At 35.3% G+C, this 14636-nt stretch overlaps 1 protein-coding gene across 9 annotated transcripts in view; it reads left to right on the top strand.

Moving 5' to 3' along the window:
- The window catches only part of MYSM1 (Myb like, SWIRM and MPN domains 1), a 34204-nt gene that overhangs the window by 1319 nt on the left and 18249 nt on the right, over window positions 1-14636 (top strand). For 4 of the 9 annotated variants that reach the window (XM_045035918.1, XM_019837110.2, XM_011284969.3 and 1 more), the window contains exons 2-8: window positions 3165-3240; window positions 4964-5034; window positions 6856-6933; window positions 7026-7049; window positions 8166-8244; window positions 11439-11537; window positions 13322-14094. In XM_045035918.1, the coding sequence (XP_044891853.1) occupies window positions 3165-3240; window positions 4964-5034; window positions 6856-6933; window positions 7026-7049; window positions 8166-8244; window positions 11439-11537; window positions 13322-14094 (1200 nt within the window). Of the gene's footprint in view, window positions 1-3164; window positions 3241-4963; window positions 5035-6855; window positions 6934-7025; window positions 7050-7920; window positions 10035-11438; window positions 11538-13321; window positions 14095-14636 lie in introns of those variants that run through there. The other 5 variants (XM_045035919.1, XM_019837111.2, XM_019837112.2 and 2 more) reach the window with 5 other exon arrangements.

Here is a 14636-nt window from a genome sequence, read left to right as displayed (position 1 = left end):
AGAACAGTACCAACCTTGCCAGTGAGGGATTAAGATAGTGGGTCTAAAATTCTACTGAACACTAAAGCAGTATAAAAATGTGAGGAGTAATTAAATTCATATAGTCATTCTCTCCCAAACTATTAGGCAAAACTGTACAGATGAGTAAGGAGCCTTTAATAACAATCATTGTTCGTATTTGTGTAGATCAAGTTAATCTTGACCAAGTGCTCTTGCATGGATTTACTTGTCACAATAAGTCCATGTGATGAGCAAGGGATACTTATCGGCAGTCCAGAGAGAAGTGAGTTGGCCTCGGAAACTCAAAATGTCTGAGAGCATTGGCTCTACCCCTTTACCATAGGTTCTTTATTTTTCTGATCGTGTTTAATTTTTCTGCCTTTTTCTTTCCTTTCTCTTGCTAATGTGCTTGAGCCTTGGGTCTGCTAGTGACATCTATGATCATCTTAGATTCATGCAAGCAGGACTACAAAAGTTACTGGTTCCTGATGGTCAGAGCCATCGCCTTACCCAACTCCAAGGAGCATCATTAACATTATATTCTGCTGAGTGGTGTTCCCTGATGTTGGAGCTCCAGGCGTATGGAATGTAGTGTGAATGGTGCCCCTTGAAGTATGTAGTTACAGCTAATGACAACGTCTGTGGAACCGTTGAGGATTAATTGAAAACACACTTCTAAGTACTTGCTAAACTCTAGCTACCAAAGTTAGAAGGTGGCATTGAAACTTTGGTTTCCCTTTTACTTCTACCTTTTCGTTTTCATCTTCCTTTTCTTCTGCTTGTCCTTAAAGTGTTCCATGGGGTTTTGTCATCAGACAAAACTAACAAAAACTAACACTAGCCACGCAGCCCCTAGTTATGCCATCTCTCAAGATTTAAAATTGCTCTCTGGTAGATTGGAACGTGTAAAATATTGCCAATGTTCAACCATTTTTTACCATAAAAAAATGACAGTTATTTCAAGTGACACCTTAAAACATGCTGATGTTTCCCAAATCCGTCACCAACTCACAGATCTCCTGAGCTTGAGATCCATTTATCTACTTCTCTGAATCTGTTTTTGGATGTTTCAGAAGCACCTCCATCTCAGCTTACAAACTTTTCCCAGCACACCTGCCATCTGCCTCTCCAAGTTCCCTAGTTCAATAAATGGCACCATCCACTCAGTATTTCAAGGCACAGACCTAGACTTTATCCCTTTTCCTTACCTCTCTTCTTTCACTCCTTCTGTCCTGTTGGTTGCTAAAGGTCTGTTGATTCTAAGTATCCCCTCAAGTTTATTTACTTCTTCCTGTTCATACTGCTTGTTCCCTAGGCCTAAATTACTGTCACCTGTCTTAATATTTATATAATCACTCACTCTCAACTTGTCTCTTTGTCCCCCTTCTATTCCTTACTGAAGTTAGATCAGTCTTTCTTACATCCAAATCTGATCATGCTGTTCCCTTCAGTCCCTAATTTGTTTTATGATAATATTCTCATTCCATAACTCTATAGACCTGGGTGACCCATGTTCCACCTATCTTGTTCATTCATTCAACAAATGTTGATTGAGCACCTTTTATATGGCAAGGCCTACAAATATAGCAGTTATCAAAGTAACTCCTTGCTCTCCTAGAACTAACATTCTTATTGGGTGAGAGACAGTAAAACTTACATATGGGCCAGATGGGGATACATGGAAAAAGATAAGGGGAAGTGGATGACGTGTCAGCTTTGTCTTAGGCACTTACCCAGGAAAAGTGGGTCTGAAACTACAGGACCTTAGAGGTCAACGTGGATATAGTGGAAGGACTGGATTTGAAAAGGGAGGAAGCCACAGGGTTGGCGACGAATTGAATGTGCATTGTGAGGAAATAAGGGCAGGTTCAGATTTCTGGCTTGGGCAACTAGGGGAATTAATATGTTTTGAGATAGGAAACAATGGAAGAGTAGCAGATTTGGGTGGAATTTCTCAACTAAGATTTAAACGTGTTAATTTATGCCTACCTGTGGAGATTCAGGTAGGTGTCCAGATGTATACACCAGAGGTGTGGAAGTTGCTAATCCTTATGGAGGAGCACTGTAAAAAGATACCTGCATTGAACCTGAAGTGATACTAGTCCCACCTCCTGCACCCTTGGCAGACTTCCTTACGCAGAGTTTTCCTTCTGCTGATACAAGTCTCAGAATCCTTTGGAATGCTACCAAATCACAGTTAACACCTGAGTTAAAACCTTTTTGCCATCAACAGCAGAGAGAAATTAATTGCTTTTAGTTCATTGTACGTAATCCATTAGTCCCACAATTTATTAGGACTACTGTAGAACTAATTGAGGATTCAAAAGTATAAACCTGTAAATAGGTTTTTGCAGCCTGAGGTACAAAATTCTTACCACTAGAGTAGGTCTGGGAAAAGTCAGTAATTTTCTAGGAAACTATAACTTCAAGACAAAAAAGCAAATATTAAATTTACTTATATCCTAGATTGGGCCTTCTAAAATTTAACTGTTTGGCTTTTTTGCATAAGAAGTGAACAATGTGACTTGAGAGAGTTTTTAATAGTTTGGTGAAAGGAGTGAGAATTAACAGTTTAGTCCCCGTGGATGTAGAAAAACCCCCAGATAACCCAAGTTAATTTTTTTTTTATTATATAAGTTGTTATTAAAACATCAAGTTTTCTGTTCTCTTTACCGTGAGTATTTTCTATTTTGGTTCTTTGATCCACTGTTTTGTTGTTTCATTTTGAGGGTGGTGCTGCTGTTGATGGCCTTTATGCTTTAGATATAACTAAAAGAATTAATTGTAAAGTTGAATTCCTGTATTCATATGCATGCACATCAAAAGAACTCTGAAGTGTTAGTTCATAGCCATAGAGCATGTTGTGGTTGCTGCTGCGGGGTATTTGTTTTCTCTTGAAGTTGTTTACTCTTGGCAAACAGAAGTGAACAGACTAGCTGGTTAGCGGTTGAAATAGGGTGGCTTAACGCCACTGTATATATCACAGGTTAAAGAAATAGAGCAGGCATTTCTGCACTGGTAAGTCTGTTTGTTAAGGGAAGAAGGGAACACAATATTTGCGTAACATCTATACCCTGCCAGTCACTGTGCTGTGTAAATTATTTTCATTAACTGGCATAATATCCCCCTTTTTTTTTTTTTACCCATTTTCTTAATTATTACAGAAGCAATGAAAATACAGCGTCTGTTTTACAAGATCACTATCTTGATTCATCATGGAGAGCTGAGAATGGTCTTATTGTAAGTATTTTATGAAAATATCAGGTGCATTAAGCTACTACTTATTGCCCGGGTACCTCTTTTCTTGCTTGGTGGTTCTCAGCAGTTGCAGAGGTAATATACTGAAACATTTTTCTTGCTTTAAAAATAAAAGAGGGGCACCTGGGTGGCTCAGTCGGTTAAGTGTCCAACTTTGGCTCAGATCATGATCTCACGGCTGAGGGGTTCAAGCCCCGCTCGGGCTCTGTGCTGACAGCTCAAAGCCAGGAGCCTGCTTTGGATTCTGTGTCTCCCTCTCTCTGCTCCTCCCCCGCTTGCACTCTCTCTCTATCTCTCAAAAAATAAATAAACATTAAAAAAGAGAAAAGAAACTTAGTCTTAACTTCTTTTGACTTTGAAAAATGGCCTGTTGAGAAACAACTTTGGAGCCAGCTAGATTTAGGTATATATCCTTGCCCTACCACTTACCAGATTTTTGAACCTCAGTTTCTTCTAAAAGATGGGGATCATTGCAGGGTTCATTTTTTTCACTTAGCAATTATTTATTGAGTACTTACTGTGTGCCACACACTAGGACAGGTTCAGGGGAAACATAATTGAGACATAGTCTTGCTCACAAGAAGTTTGTATTCTAAAAGGGCGTCAGGTGATAAATAAGTAGGCTAATTAATTATAGACTGTGAAGAACATAAGATGATGGCTGAGAGTAATGGGGTGAGCCTATTTTAGATGAAGGTGTCTTTGAAGGAAACTGAGAAGGTGACAGTTAAGTTGACAAGTAACAAAGAGGAGTAGATACATGAAGAGTTGAGGAAAAACATTCTAGGCAGAAGGAATAGCAGCACAGAGGCTCTGTTTGAAAGCCAGTATCTAGAATGTCGTGGGAAAGCGGGGAGTGGCAGGGTTGGAGAGGCAGACCAGAGCTCTGTCATGTTTGTATGCAGCAAGAGTAGCACCAAAGAGACCAGTTGGGAAACATTTGTGGCAATCTAAGCAAGAGTAGATGGTGGTATGGCCTGAGGTTGTGGCAGAGGTGTCAGATTTTAATTATGTTTTGGACATAGAACTGCTTGGTAGATCGGATATGGGATTGAGAAAAAAGGGAGGAATCCAGGATGATTCCTAGGTTGAATAAGTAGGTGACTAATAATGCTGGGTACAAAGTTGGGAACACGGGAGAAGCAGGTGAAGGTATATGTTAGTGAGTTTTGAATATGTTAATTTTGAAAAGCCTGCTAGATATCCACGTGGACATTTTGAGTTGACAGTTGGATATAACAGTCTAGATGGAGCCTGGAGAAGAGACATGAGCTGAAATTTTTTAAGTTTTGAGAGTTGAAAATGAGTATGATCCTTTAAGGAGAGATTGTGGCGTAAGGGAAAAAAGTGTGGTGAGTTTTGGAAATAGATGAAATATCTAGCAACATGCTTGCTACCTGATAACTTTTCGTACATGATAGCCATTATGACTTTATCATGGGCAAGGAGCCTGAGCCTTGGAATCCAGCAGTCTGTGTACCAACTCTCTACTCTTCCACTTGAAACATTAGCGGGGCCATGGATGCATCAGTGAAGTAATAACACCTATCTTACAGTGTTATCGTGGGAATCAGAGATATGTCTGTGCTTAGTAAATGGTAGCTTTTATTATTTGTAATCCTTGTATCATGTATTTCATGTAACAAGACATAGAAGATAATTTCAAAAAGCGTAAATAAAAAGAAAAATATTTATTTTTTAATAGCCTTGGACTCTGGATAGCACCATCAGTGAAGAGAACAGAGCTGTCATTCAGAAGATGTTGTTGGAAGAAGAGTATCCTTTAATGATCATGAGGAAAGTAAAACTCTCAGGGTTAAAAACCTGTAAATGCAAGACTTACAAAAGAGACCACTGTTATTACTAGATGGATCTTGTTTGGCCCCAGACTGCAGTTACATAATGTGTTATCTACCTATGCAAAAAGCCTCATTTTATTCCTTTGGTTCTGTTTTACTGCAGAGTTTGAGATCTGACTCAGTATGTTTGAGTTTCTTTTGTCAACCAACTCTTTATACTATCTGAATGTTGAATAGAAATTATAGGATGTTTTACATCAGCTGGAACCTTTAGTCCATGTCCAAGATCATTGAGTCCAGGCCTTTATCTTCAGTTATAGAAACTAAAACCCAGAGATGTTAACTTACCCAGGGACACAGAATTAGAATATGTAAAAGTTCTCACTTCTTACTCCACCAATTTACAGATGTTACATGGTAGGAATCTAAGTAAAAAGCATAAAACAAATAACTGCAGGTTGAAGATTTTTTTTCCCTCAGAAGTCGTAGATGTTTATCCAGTTTAGCCACTAGCTTCTTGTCCATGTTTAAATTTGATGATGGCAATTTAACTTCTTTGGGACTCTGTTTTCTTATATGTAAAATGAAAGGATTGAACAAAATGATTTCTGGTTTTATGATTTTTAAAGATTATTAATAATAGTCTGATAAACAGGGGGTTATTTTTAACTCTCTCATCTGTATTTTATGGATATCTACCTCCTTGTTAAGCCAGAATTTCTCTGTTCCCTTTATTCAGTTATTGCTATGTTGATTTCAGAGTGTCTGTGTACCTTTAATTATCCTAGGTTAACTCCTTTTAGGCTTTCTTATTCTCTTACTTTCCCCAACATCATAGCTACAGCCTAGATCATTGCTTTTCAATAGAAAAATAGTGCAAGGCACATATATCATTTTAAATTTTCTAGTAGCCACATTTAAATCAGATAAAATTAATTTTATTAAGATATTTGATTTAACCCACTATATCTAAGATAACATTTCAACATTTAATCAATAGAAAAACATTACTGAGATATTTTACAATCTTTGTTTATATGTGGCTATCAGCTAATGCATTGAACCTTGCAATTCTCAATGAATATTTAAGTGGTCATTGACTCACTTCCAGATACGGAAACAAATAATGAGAGAGAAAGCTGTGTGAACTTTCAGAGGACAGGGATGTTTGTTTTCTTGTATCTTGGTCCTCAGCTCCTAGTACCTAGCGTAGTTCCTGACATACAAGATAGATAGTCCATATTTGTTAAGGGAAGAACATCTCAGACTAATCTAAGAGTATTACAATGGGCCAGTTTTAAGAAGTTTGAGAGGGAGGGTCCATAGCAGATTTGACTTAAGTTATTTTAATTAAGGTACAGAACAACCCTGAATTCTGTTCCCTTTAGAACTATGAAATCATAGTCCCCAGTTAATCCTGGACAACCAATCAAATTCATCTATTACATTTCCCATATGTTTTAAGAAAAAAATATTTAAATGAAACATTTAAGGCTACATTCTTCTCTTAGCCACTTCTATCTAATAGGGAATATAGGAGAAGCTAATATTTTTGTAGCACACATTTTGTGCAGGTGCTATGTTTGTGTGATTTCACATGTAATATTTAATCCATATAACAGCCTTGTAAGGTATATTTTCATCATAATTTTTGCAGACCTGGAAGGGTTTTAAGAAGAACTAGTTTAGCTAAGGTTCAAGTGTGATTTTCATGATAATCAGTGCCTACTTAATATAAGTCACCTAAAAATTACATGATTTTATTATTGTTTAAAAAGTTTCTTTAATAATTACACAGGTATTACTTATCTAAAAAATCACTTCCAGAAAATTTCTGGCTTGATCAAAAGGAAGGTGATAAAAAATACATGAAGAGGTAAAATTAATTTTCAATACTCTTAACAGTATGATCTGTATTTTTAAAAATGTGTTCCTAAGCTCCCTTATTTTCTTTTTCATGTGGTGCAGTCTACAGAAATCAGCAAAAATCATGTATGTACTTATATGTTTTATATTCTAAAATTATAGGAGAATTAAATAAAAATTATAGTTGGCCTGTGGAAAAACTCGTAACCTTGGGTTGTACAAAAATATAAAATCAAAATTTCTTATACAGATGTTGGAATGCCACAAGATAATTTTATGGTATTATTTATATGTCAGAATTTCTATTATGGTCCTGCATAAGCAATTCCATTAGGTTATGGAAAAGATGTTTTCCTAGGGATATGTGGGGAAATATTTTAAAGCTGCTAATGTGTTAGGAATTGGCTTGATTTCTATTGTCCTGTCAGTTAATTTTCACTCATTTCAAACAAAAATTTAATTTGAATTTGTGGCCTTCAAAAATTATCTAGAGAAATTAAGTATTAATATTTTATAAATATTCTTTCCCTGTAATTGAAGGAAATTTGATGTTATTTATTGTTTATAACCTTTCACGTTTGTGGTCCCTCAAAGGGTAGACTTACAAAGGGTAGATTTACAATTGCCAAGGGTTTGAGCACTGAGCAGACTTTGGCTTTTGTATTTCGCTGAATAAATAACAACAAACAAAAAAGAAAAAAGTTAATAAAGATTAATGGTTTGCTTGAATTAAATTAATGAGCTTCATCACTATTTTATTTTTAATTTCTTAAGGGACTGCGTTTCAGAAGTAATAAACATAATGCCACAGTTTCTTCTTTTCTTGCTTGATATTTACATAGATTTACATGAAAGAATCAGAGAGATAATATTTCTGGAGCCAATTTAAACACTCATATACCTTTTAGGATTTGGAAATTTATTAATGTCTGCTGCTTTGTGTCCAGTGTAAGGAAGCCTGCTGGCTACCACATTGACTTCCTTTGATGTCTTTTAGTGTTATCTTCACTCAGACCCAAGGATTATGTCTTTTGAGGCTCCTATCATCCTGGGCTAGAGAAGTATACAAGACAGGGTAAATCTGCCCCCAGGTAGAGGCTGCAGCCTTCTTTTTCTTCTTCTTTTTAACTCTTAGACACAGTATTGAATTTAGCCTATGGCTATCTGTGTAACCTTTAGCTGCATAAATATGGAATGTTCCATTTCAGACTTTTTTTTTGCAATTCCTTTTTTTCCCTTCAGGGCACACTCTCCTACAAAACCAGCCAGTTACTCAGTAAAGTGGACGATAGAAGAAAAAGAGCTGTTTGAACAAGGGCTGGTAAATAGTGCAATTTTTAATTTATAGTAAAATAATTCTAGAAGCCAATATTAATAGAATTATAAGGTTAATTTGTAGAGACCAGAGATTTCTTTTTAATGATCACATCTTTAGTCTTTCTGTAGTGGCGATGTTGATAGTATAGCATGAGAGAATTCATTTTAACTCGTGTCTAGATTACTAAAATATTAAAATAGATTTGGATCAATATTTTAGATAGTTTTCATCCTCCCCCCACTCTTTTTTGGTATTGGTAAAACCCAGGAAACTGAGCTCTGTCTGTATGCATAACACCAACTACCTAGATTAAAAGGAAGAAAGTACTTATCTGATGTTTTCCCTTGGGGGGAAAAAAACCCAGAAAAACAAAAAAACTTGTATATTTGGAACGGTCTGCATAATGAGCTGAGTTCTTTCTTATTCAGATATTTGGCATCGTGCACACAGTCCGAATATTTTTTTAGTGGATGTAGTGGAAGACCAGAAATACTTCTTTTGCATGAATGTTTCACTGAGATCTATTTAAATGTCCACAGGTTACATAATAGAAAAAAAAAAAGTACGCCAGTTTCTAATTCTGAAAATTCTCCTACTAACATGAAGAAACTTTTAAGAAAATATTTGGAAATTTTTTTCTATTAAGTGTAGGTTGTATCTTTTTCTTTAAGGTACATGTTACCCAGTATTATGCTAATTTTGAAATGATATATACTTATATGTAGGATATTTATGTAATATTTATGTGGGATTTATGAATGCAAATTGAAATGTCATTGTTAACATTTCTGCAGATGAGGGAAATAAAATGTATTTGTATTTTTACAGTTAACACCATGACATCTATATATTCTGTGATGTCTTTGTATAAATAAATAAACTATCTTGAAGGTTTTATCTCCTCCTGAGGTTTTTATCCTGTACTGTTGATGTTTTTTATATTGGTATTTCATTCTGTTGCATGATTATCATTTTTATAACTGAACTTTAATTAACTAGTCACTTATTGAAGATTGCTGATTGCTTTGGTGTTTTGCCCCTTACTGAAGACTGTGTGTGTGTGTGTGTGTGTGTGTGTGTGTGTGTGTGTGTTTGTGTGCGCACGCGCGCGCACATATACACACCCAATAATGGGTTGTAAATTTTTAGATTATTGTTGACACTGGTGGTAATGATAGGGGCTTCATCTGCATGGCTCAAAATTCAAAGGGTATCTAAAGTTACAGGGTGTTAAGTCCCCCTATCACTCCTGTCTCTGCCTTTAGTTCTCATTGCCGGAGGCAACCATTGTCATCTGTTCTTTGTGTATGCTTCCAGAGAGATTTTGTCCCTATATAAGCAAATATATATTTATTGATAGATAGATAGATAGATAGATAGATAGATAGATAGATAGATATCTACTTGTATGCATAAACAGATATTTTAAACTTAGAATGTTTTCCCACAAAACTACATGGAACTATTGGTTGTATTCCCAGCCTTTTTAACCTGTTGATATAGTTTGTTTATACACTGAATTCTCTCAGGCTTTAGGGAAGGGAATTGTGTGGTACTGAATGATGAAGGAAGAGTTTTCTTTCCCTTTTTTGGGCATAGAGCTCTCTTTTTTCTCTATTTTGAAATTGGTGAGTTTTTTCTTTGTTCCCCTTGTTAGTGTACCATCTCCAGTTTTCATAATGCCTAAGCTCCTACAGCCCCAATTGTCCAGATCTTTGCTGCGTCCAGAAGTGTTCCATGCTACGAAGTTATTCATTTGCCTTCATCCCACAATAAATATAACTAATTTTGCAGTAAGTTGCCCTCAGCTAGGTGTTAGTTAGGGGAAAAATTATTTAAGATAGTTGTTAATTATTTAATTTATACTTACTAAGAATTATCCTAGAAGTACGTTGAGTTTGTTTTTTTTCTTAAGTTTATTTATTTATTTTAGGGAGGGCGGGGCAGAGAGAGGGAGAGAGAATCCTAAGCAGGCTTTGCACTGTCAGCATGGAGCCCGATGTGGGACTCGAATTCATGAACCTGAGATCATGACCTGAACTGAAATCAAGAGTCAGAATCGTAACTGACCAGGCCACCAGGCACCCCAAAGTACTTTCAGTTTTAAGAAATGTTCATGTGTCAGATTTTCTCATGAATATCAGAAATAAGTATATAATTAATTTATTATTTGGGTCAGGTCTTGAAGATGATTTGCCACTGTAAGTCATGACCTGTAAATGTCGTAACGTGACCTATAAATCTGGCCCTGAGATCAGCTTACCTGAGTTGTAGAACTACTGTGAAGATTTATATGTCAAGTAATAGAGTTGACACTTAAAAATTCCTTTTAGCTTTAAAATTATACTGCATTCCCATGGGCATCTGGGTGGCTCAGTCAGTTAAGCATCTGACTTTTGGTTTCGACTCAGGTCATGATCTCACACAGTTCATGAGTTCAGGCCCCACATGCTATTAGCACAGAGCCTGCTTGGGATTCTCCCTCTCTCTCTGCTCCTACCCCCACTTGCACTGTCTCTGCCTCTCTCAAAATAAACTTAAAAGTTAGAACACCAAATATAGTTTAAAAAATTTATTGCATTCCTTTCTGTACTTCAGAAACCTCCAGATCTCCCCCCTGGGTCTCATTTTTTTTCCCGTCACAGCTTCATTGTTCCCAGGCACACAGCCTTAAACAGTACAGGGCTACAGGAAGCTGTTGGTTGCAGGTCCTATCATTTGTGATTCATTCTTGTAAGTCAGTTTACTGCCATACCATGTAGAGTAAAAGTACTATGGGATAGGTAATGGGTATTGTAACCCATGGATCTGGGTTTAAAAAAAAAAAAAGATATTTTGAAATCAGTGTCAGAATACAATCAGTTGATTCTATAAATGGGAAATGTAACCTCTCTTTTTTGAGGCATTTGTTTTTTAGGTTGGGAACCTCATAATGTGCAATATGAATACATAGTGTTAGGAATATATAAGTGGTGCATCTTCATCTCGAAAGCTGTAAAAACTAATTTCTAAATCATTTTGGTCAGTTTTCAGAAGTCTAGATTCTAATGAGTTTAAGAATCTTAGCTATATATGAGACTTCATTGTGTGCTTTAGAAAATAAAGATGGGTTGTTCTTTTAGGTTTTTCTTAATGTGACAGTTGCTTGGAATATTAAGTTAATCAAAATCAATTTCTTTTCCATTTTGATAATATAGGCTAAATTTGGCCGAAGGTGGACCAAAATTGCAAAGCTAATTGGAAGTCGCACTGTTTTACAAGTTAAGAGTTATGCCAGGCAGTACTTTAAAAATAAGGTAAGCAGGATATAAATATCCTAGTCAGTAATAATAATTGCAATAAAAATTAGTAAGCAAAAGTAGCTTTTTAATTGAGGCATTAAAGTCAATGTCTTAAGTTTTTGTAATAAAAGTATTTTTTATTCATAAAGTACTTAACACATGTTTATCTTCAAAAATCTGAAAGCATATCTTTAGTTTTTTGAGTATTACTATTGGAAGTCATTGTTTCCTGGAAAATACCTTTTTATTCTTAAAGATTGGCTGCATTGTAGCTTTTAAGAATGATTAGAGCTTAGGGGCCATAAATGTTAACATGATTCTAAAATCTGTTTAATAGCAGTGAAACTTTTATAATTTTTATGTAAAATTATCTGAGAACTTCAGTAAGTTGCAGTGTTATGGTCTAGTGCTTTATCCTTTCAAGTAATCTATGCTATATTTAACCATGTAGTTTTGATGTTTAGAAAATTGTAATATGTTTTCTGCTTGAGTTCTGGGAACACAATTAAACAGAATTTGAAAGGGTCTTAAGTGATACTTGCTGTTTTCTTTTAATGCAAATAATAGGTTTTACCCTGTATACAAGATTTCTCTTAGTGTCATTTGAGCATAGGAAGTAGGTAATGGAATGGATTCATTATACATCAATCATGTGCTCCGTCTTTTAACCAAACAAAAGCATTTACAGGGCAGCCCACCATGGCCAAGGTATTATGGAAGAGAATAAAGATTAACTTGGTTATTCGCACTTCCATGCTTCTCAGACTCAAACATGCACATCTTGTAGTGTTAATCTTTCTCAAAGATTTGGGGTGAAAGGATACACTGTGATGTTAAAAGAGACATTAATATGTTATGAAATATAAAATTTTGTCTGAATTTTTAGCATAAAAACAGGAGACTTCGAGTAAATAGCAAGATTGTTAAAAGCTATTCCAGGCTATATGTCCACATCTGTTTTTCTCTCCTCCTACCCTTTTGTTCTTTACACAGTAAGCCAGTTAACTTCAAGTACTGGATCCTGGGGTTCTATTGTGATACAGAATCACAATAAGCTCTTTTTTAGGAGCTGTCATCCTTGGGAATGTCAGTCATGTACAAGATTTTTCAAAAACCATTTATGTAAAGATTTTATTTTAAATCCTTTATATTCATTGACAGTTGTTTTCCTTGACTAGATATTTATGTCTATAATAGCAGATATGGAAGATAATTTCATGCTTTAAATTATAAGCTGTATAATGCTGGAACTCTATTAAATGAACCTTTGAAAAATAGTTGTTTCTATTATCGCTGTATTTACCTTCAATTTACTAAATAAAGATATGTGACATAGATTCCTTTAAATAATGAGCTGTTTAGCTTTATAAAAAATGATCAGTGGAAGTATCTGACATTCTAAGAATTAAGCCATTAAAAATATTTTAATATCTTAAAGAATCCCTTTGTATGACAGTTTTTTTTTTGTTTTTTTGTTTTTTTTTGGTTCATTCTCTGGTTGATCTACACCAAATTCCTATTTTAAACTTAAAATGGAAAAACAAGTGTAGTTGTACATAGGTCATGATTATTTGATTAATAAAATCACCAGACCATAAATGAGTCAAATATATTTATGGAAATTTGAAATGATGATATTTTACATTTAAAGTGCAGTTGTGAATCAGTCCTTAGAAGGAAAGCACAATAAAGGTATGCCATTGACATGTACTCGGTTTAATAATTGTATTTATCATATATGTACCAGTGGTTAAATTTTTAAATGTTAATATGGGGGTTTTATCTTGATTTTTAATAAGGTAAAATTGGATGCTCCAGAGAAGGGAACACCACATCAGAAGAGCAGCAGTGGTCTTCAGATTAAAAATGAAGATGAAGGCACAAAGGCCTGGACGCCATCAGGTTTAAGGGGACATGCTGATCCCAACTTGAATGCTATAAAAATTGAAAAGTTATCTGATGATGAAGAAGTAGACATTACAGATGAGGCAGATGAGGTGACTTCTCAAGCTCCTCCCAAAATTCCTGGCAGTGATGTCTTATTAAACATTCCTAATAGTAAAAGTCATGAAACCAGTCAAGGAGAATTTATTGCTTCTTACAACCAGGAAGATTCCATATCTAAATCTTCCAAGGAATATTTTGAGAATACAAAGCAGGGTGAAATAGAAGTACTTTCAAGCTCAGGAATTACATTTTGGACTGAAAAACAGAGCACTAGTGACAAAAAATCAGTTGAATTAAATGATCAGAAATGTAATAAACTGGTGAAAAGCTGTGAAAAACATGATGGAAATGGAGTAATAGACGATGCCAGGCAGCTGCCTTCTCCAGAGCTTTGTGAAGTTCGGGAAGATCTGAGTGATGAAGAAATGCTTTTTCATTCTTCCTGCCAAATGGAGGGGGAGAGCCACGAGGAAGAAGAGCTTAAGCCACCAGAACAAGAAGTGGAAATAGATAGAAATACCATTCAAGAAGAAGAAAAACAAGCAATTCCTGAGTTTTTTGAGGGGCGCCAAGCTAAAACACCAGAACGCTATTTGAAAATTAGGAATTACATTTTGGATCAGTGGTAAGGAAGAATTCTATTTTAGATACCGTTTTAAAACTTCTGATACTCTAGGGTATTTTAATGAGGCCTATTGAGGTTTTAGTCATTTACATTGCGAGTGATGCAGAGAGCTTGAACATATGAATATATTTTAATAGGCAAGACTTCAAATTTCTCATAAGGAAGTTTTCTTTGAAAGCTTTGGTACATATTGTCATCTATAGCTATTTCATCCCATCTGTCTATTCATTAAGGGTATTTGGTCCTGGAAAAAAGGGATAATTTGCTTTAAGAAGCAGTTTCTTAGGACAGTGTTAGGAAGATACAGAAAGAAAAAAACTTGAAAAGGAGAATGTCTTTCCTAGTTTATCATGTACTTGAAAGTACAAAGAGAAAATTTTGGTAAAAAAAGGATAGTGTCATTAAATGTGGCTAGATTACAGAAACCTTTTCCTAAATTGCTATAAATACTTTCAGCTTTGAACTTGTAACATAATGTGAAAGTAATCCCTTCATCTAGCTTCATTAGGATACAGGGAATTTTCTGATAGATAAAGTTCATC

Source organism: Felis catus, chromosome C1 (assembly GCF_018350175.1).
Source record: "Felis catus isolate Fca126 chromosome C1, F.catus_Fca126_mat1.0, whole genome shotgun sequence".
Lineage (NCBI taxonomy): Eukaryota > Metazoa > Chordata > Mammalia > Carnivora > Felidae > Felis > Felis catus.
The sequence above is the reverse complement of the archived record's forward strand: the minus strand, read 5'-3'. Positions and strand labels throughout refer to the sequence as shown.